At 44.8% G+C, this 6,244-nt stretch overlaps 1 protein-coding gene across 1 annotated transcript; it reads right to left on the minus strand.

Moving 5' to 3' along the window:
* Positions 1 to 2,039: 2,039 nt before the first annotated feature.
* LOC124702666 (probable inactive shikimate kinase like 1, chloroplastic) lies at positions 2,040 to 4,325 on the minus strand. The gene is made up of 9 exons (XM_047234825.1): positions 4,145 to 4,325; positions 4,018 to 4,064; positions 3,874 to 3,928; positions 3,636 to 3,796; positions 3,388 to 3,470; positions 3,177 to 3,294; positions 2,749 to 2,827; positions 2,578 to 2,642; positions 2,040 to 2,411 (listed from the first exon to the last, which is right to left on the minus strand). Exons 1-9 carry the CDS (start codon positions 4,278 to 4,280, stop codon positions 2,343 to 2,345), a joined length of 813 nt encoding a protein of 270 aa, XP_047090781.1. The 5' UTR covers positions 4,281 to 4,325; the 3' UTR covers positions 2,040 to 2,342.
* Between the last annotated feature and the right edge of the window lie 1,919 nt (positions 4,326 to 6,244).

Below are 6,244 nucleotides of genomic sequence, written 5' to 3' on the forward strand. Positions count from 1 at the left end.
ATCAACAAGCTAGTTATATAAGAGGCTTACTAGGGACTCCTTGTTGTTCACATAACACACATGTATCAATGTTTCGGTTAATACAATTATAGCATGGTATGTAAACATTTATCATAAACATAAAGATATACAATAACCACTTTATTATTGCCTCTTGGGCATATCTCCAACATCTTCGTGCTTGAAGTTATATATCTTGCTATCACATAGTTGCTTGTCTTGCTTATCATAAGTTGTTGGTGCACATAGGTGAATCCTAGTTATGTAGTGTTTTATCCCGCATTTATTAAGCCATATTCGTAAAATTTTAAACCGACTATCCCCCCCCCCCCGAGGCGGCATCCGTGTCCTTTTAGTTTTTCGTGTCAAAGTTTGACTAATGATTTAGTCAACCAAATATAAGTTATATTTTATTTCAAAATATACCATTGAAAAGTTTATAGAAATGTGCATCCAATGAAATAATTTTGAATGACATGCAACTCATATTTACTTGACCCTATTATTAGTCAAAATTGCCTCAAGAAACAAAGTTGCCTTATTTTTATGAAAAGAGAGAGTATTAAGGGCCACTTCTTTTGAGCTTATAGAGTAGCTTCTAGGTCCACAGAAGCTGAAGCCTAAAAGAATGAAAAATTTCTGGGTAGCTTCTCCCCACCGCAGCGCTGCTCCATAGTGCAAATTCGTCGGTCCAGAGAAACTGGTCGAGAGCAGCTTCCCGAGCTTCTCCAGGAATTAACGAACCAGCGGCTGCAAATGCCCCTATCTTTCTCGGATTTTACCTCAGATCTGCCACCGAGATGCCGAATCGTTTTCTTGTTTTCGTGCCGAGCCGGTCCAACAAACCCATTTGCCCCGTCTCTCTTTCCCTCGTTGACCCACACGCGTTGCTCCTACGTTGGTTGTTTCTCCGCCGCCGGCCGTTGGCCGCCGGGTCACCCCGTGTTCCACTCTTCGAGCCCGCCACCACGAGTAGAAGTTCCTCCGCCTACCTGCACTCATCAAGGAGCTCCGCCCCAGCGCCTCGAGCCCTCGACCTTGCCTAGGAGATCCGCCCCAGATCTGCCTTGATGCAGGAGTGCCGCCCGCCGTGGAGCTCCACCTCGTCACGGACTAGTGCACCTCGCCGTCGCCGTGGAACTCCACCTCATCCCCGACCAAGTCCACCTCATTTTCCCATCAAGATCGTGCACTGTGTATGACGCTGCAAACAAGACAGAGTTTCTTATTTCTGAGATGTACACATGAATACATGATAGACAGTGCATAGTTGGTACTCAGTGATTAGACGCATGAGCTTTTCTATCATTGAATCAGTTCATGAAGCGGGATTTTTTTCTCTCGTTGTGTTCGTTTTTTATTATCACTGCATGAACAGGGAGTTATTTTTGCAGTGACTATTGAGTTGGATGAGCGCATGCTTGTGTGTATTTTGGAGAATTGATGCTTGTATGCGCAATGAGGTCAGAGGATTTTATCAGTTATTAAACATGACACAATTCATGTCAAGGGGTGTTGTAGACATTGCACAACAAACATGCAAAATTCAAGAAGCCCAAAAGAAGGGGAGGAATAGTTTCTAGTAGCTTCTCCACACTGGAGTTTCTCTCCACCGAGATCTATAAGCTAGCTTCTCCATAAGCATAAGCCCAAAAGAAGTGGCCCTACTATGGAATGGGCAAAGCTTTTGCCTGGCGTTTGAAAATTAGACAACATGTGTTATCAGATCACAGAGAAACGTTGTCTGACTGGTTACTGCATGAACATATACTGGATCCAAAGCTCTCACAGTTTGGATATGTCTGTCATTACACTGGTTGGTAGCAATAGTGGAGAGAGGGACATGAAATAGATCATGAATGTTTTCCCTGTTTATGTCAAGAGCCTGTATGATAGAAATATCTTTGTTCTTGAAAAATGAGAACATATGAGGAAAGGTCATTTGCAGAGAGTCATCATCCTCATTTCAGCTATCTCTCCATACTCTAACAGTAGAACCAGTAGTATAATCAATCAGAGAAATAGGCATAGACGATTGATTCACAGAGAATTTCATGCTGCCTCTTCTCTTTCCCTTTTCGATTGAAAAAATCCCATCATTAATGTTCGGCCCTATGTTGAGCGATGTACATTTCAACTGGCTACATAAATAAATAACTTGCAGCGAGGAGTGTGTGCTACGAATATCGCCCCGAAACATGTTCAACTCATTTGCGTGACATGTCCCGAAAACCTTCCTTGCCAGGAGCCACTATGTATGAAGTATTGAGACGTCGCAAAAATACTGGAATAACAAGGCAGACCTAGATTCATCAGATCTCGGATTCTCATCCATGGCAGAATCATTCGGGCTTTCCAGCAGCTTCCATCATTGCCTTTGCTTTGACCAGCTTCTCGATCTGCCTCACAATCTGAACAAAAAACATTAAAATTTTCCCATTGTCACCATTAATTATATCTGTGTGAAATTATTAACAAAAAAGACTTTTTTATTCAGGTGCAGCTATTTGCGTCTCGTCCAAGAATACAAAATAAAATTGATGTTACAGTTCTGTCTATGATGCTTAAATCGCTCACCTCAACGACCATGTCCTCTAAGCTCAAAGAGTCGATGCTGCCGTAGCCTAGTTGAGAAGCCACATCTGGAAGGTGTTCAATCCAAAATCATGTTAACAGGATTTCCACAAGTGCAGAAATACGTCATCTATGTTCAAATTGAAGAAATGCTGCTGGAAGTTATCTGCTTACTTTGCACTGAAACAGTAACATCAGAATTTGCATAGCGCTCTTTCAGATTATCATAACGCTGACGGAGCTTTCCCATGGCCTACAAGCATGAGATCTCTCTACTGTGATTAGCAAGATTTGCAGTTCAACAACAGATATAATTGACATCGATGTCAAGCTAAGATTGACAAGGACACATGAGAAAGAAACAACTAATGCGAAAACAAAGGCCAGGATCTTATTGCTAAGGGATTCTCCTGTTTAATGCAAATCGTATAGCCTCTTCTCCTCTTAAAACGGTGCATAGAATAGCAAGTCCCCGTTAATACAAGGATGCTCCAGTCCGATGCAAGCATATAGGATATGTAGACTACTGTGTCTTGAGTCACATGAATAAGAGCATCGATCATAAAGAGGACGGTGTAGTCCGAAGTAGAAAGAAGATGGACCTTGGAAAATGAATCTGGGTCCGAAATAGCATTTGCCCCCATGCTCTTGAGCATATCGTTCACCGCTAGCTCGAGAGGAACGTCGATCCAGATGGAGACCCCGTGCCTCAGAAGCCCTCTTGAGAGTAGACACAAACATGAGCGAGCCTTGAATCAGACAGGTGCCGACAGAAGAGACGGTGAAGGCACAACACGAGAGGCGTATACATACAGGTTGGTGGAGTTCATGACGGCGCCGTCGCCGCAGCAGAGCACGAGGCTGCCCATGGACGTGAGCTGCTTCAGCCCTTCGGTCTGCAGGACAGTTACAACAGGATCATATCAGAATGGTGCTAAGTGTATATACTACAGAGAAGTCCATATTACCAACCCTCAGCTTCTCCTCGGGAGGGTTGAGATTACAACACTGAACTACATTTTGGTTCAAAGTAGAGGTGTATGTAGAGAGAGAGGGGGCACCTCGACTTCGAGGTAGCCCTTCTCGTCGGTTTCCCGGAAGGTGGCGAGGGCTTCCTTGCCACCGAGGACGTCCTCGAGCAGGTCCTCGCTGCAGAGGTACCGGTATATGATGGAGTTGGCGAGGAGCTTGGCGATGTTGCGCTTGGCGTTGCAGTCCGTCCCTGCGCGCGAGAGGCCGATATTCAGTTAAACAGCCAACCTGAATTGGGAAGAGAGAAAGAGCAAGCAGGATACATACCGACGATGTAGATGGGCGTCTTCCTGAAATCGCCGACGGCCTCCGCGGTCTTCCTCTGGATTATCAAGATTCAGAATTCCAAAATCATTCCACGACAGTAGATAGAGGTGAATGTGAGAAGAGACAGGGTATATAGGAACGCACGAGCAGGTCGACGGATGGGTTGAGCTCCTCCAGGGTCAATTCGGTGGCTGAAAATCAATGCCAAATCCAATCCTCAATCTCTCTGTAGAAAATCATCTACGAGGAAGCATTGGGGATAGGGGCCTACCTGGGAGGGCGCGAAGACGACGGCGGGCAGAGCCCCGCCTGGCGGAGGAGAACGGACACTGCTGTTTGGGGTGGTTCGGGGAGGAGGAGACGGAGGGCGAGAAGAAGGCCGTCGCCGCCCGCATCGCCGTCGCCATTGCCGCCTCTGCTCTATCTCTCTCGCGCTCGCCTCGGGTTATCCGCGCCACCACCACCACCACCACCAAGCTAAGGACGGAGAAGAAAGATATCTCGGCCCCTAGAGTGGAAATGGACGGTGCGCGATGGACTGGCTCGTGGGCCCCACGTTCCAGTGACCCGACCTGGCCGCGAAACCCATCTATAAAACGATAGCCGGACGGGTCAGGTCCAGTGCAGGCTAGGGTTCCTTCTTCTTTCTTCCGCCGCCGCCGCCGCCAGAGCAATCTCATATCTGGCTGGTCGTTGGCTAATGGCGCTGGTCTTCCTCGTTCATTCTCGGTGTCGCTCTTTATCGGAAGAGATCTTTGTGTCATTTGCTGCGTTTTATTCTGATTTGTTTCGTTCGGTGTTGTTAATTTGGTGTTGATGGGAGGGAGGAATGGTGTGATGATTTCATACAGAGTTGCAGAAGCATCATGTGCATTACATCTCAATTCCACACGAGATTTCTGACCATTCCTCCGCCTCTAATTCTTGGTTCTTCCTTTCAAAGTACTTACTTGGATATGATTTTATCTCTTGGTTTTGTTTGGCTGCTTGCAAGAGGCTAGGACTGGGTAGAGCCTCAAATTCATGCAGTGCGGTAGAAAAACGGCGGCCAGACCGGCAGACTGAAAACGAGATTGGTATTGTGATTCTGCAATATGCAGTCAAATCGAGGAAAAATACATCAAATTCAGTTTCTCCTGGTCACTCCATTTCTCCTCTATTGTTCAGGGAACATGTGCAATATTAAAACCTGATTGAATACAACTATCACAATTTCTCGGTGCCAACGTAGCACTCAGCGAATCAGTAGTCCATATCCATCACATCTAATGGCACCGCATATGCTTCAGACTTACTCTGCAACAAAAGACTACAACTGGTGTTGCAGGAAAGGAGGCGAGCAAAGAGGAAGAAATACGGCACTCTTGCAGTCTAGTCCTAGGAATCAAAATAAAATGAATCAGTTTCACATTCTAGATTGTCCAAATATGCATTACAAACATGTGCCAAAAAAATCAGGTTGGATGCCGGCCAACAATATCAACAACAATCTAATGTAAATTCAGCTTCAGGAAGACCCTGCAAATGCAAAGTTCGAGTCTGCAAAGACAGAACGATAATTTCCGCTTAAGCTCAACCAGCGAGGGTAGATCTCGGATTGGGCGGGACAATCGTAGAATTTGTTTTCAAAAGTGGGGACATAAAAAAATCCCTTTTCATACATTATTTACAATCAAATGAAAATACCGAAGAGAAGTCAGATTGGTGCCCTAACCACATGGCAGTGTGGGCAGCTAAATACAGTAAAAAAAAATTGAAACGGAGCCAATTTTTTGGCCTTATTCATTAAGTAATAATTAATATTGGCTCTGTCCATAAAAAGATGCCTAATGTTTGTTTAAATTCAAATGTATCTATACACTAAAGAGTGTACATTTGAATATAGATAAATTTCTGGCATCTATTTATGGTTAGAGGTAGTAAGAAGTTCAGTTTTTAGGAGAAAATTGAACGAAAACCTACAACGACAGGGGAAAGCGCACATAACAAGCATACTGTTAGGAATAAATTAGCGTCATAACTAGGCTAATAAGGCAGTTAGAATTTTTATTAGAATAGCTATCTAGCAGTCAAAAATATAGCGTTGTAACCGGCATTGTAACCGGCATTGTTAAGCACCTGTTGGGGACCTATAAATACCCCACAGAATCATTCATTTCCCTTCATTCTCTGTGCTTTTCTTCACATACCACATGCACCCACAACCAAACCTAACACAAAGCTGAATAACATGATTGCATCTACTCTAGCCAACACTTCAACACCGTGCTAAACAAAACAAGCCATGACAATGGAGGGTGCCCGTCAACCAACCGCGGCAGCAGCCAAGTCAGCTAGAAAATCGCAAACCTCTTAGACAAGTATAGCTCCG

This window comes from Lolium rigidum, chromosome 3, assembly GCF_022539505.1.
Source record: "Lolium rigidum isolate FL_2022 chromosome 3, APGP_CSIRO_Lrig_0.1, whole genome shotgun sequence".
NCBI lineage: Eukaryota > Viridiplantae > Streptophyta > Magnoliopsida > Poales > Poaceae > Lolium > Lolium rigidum.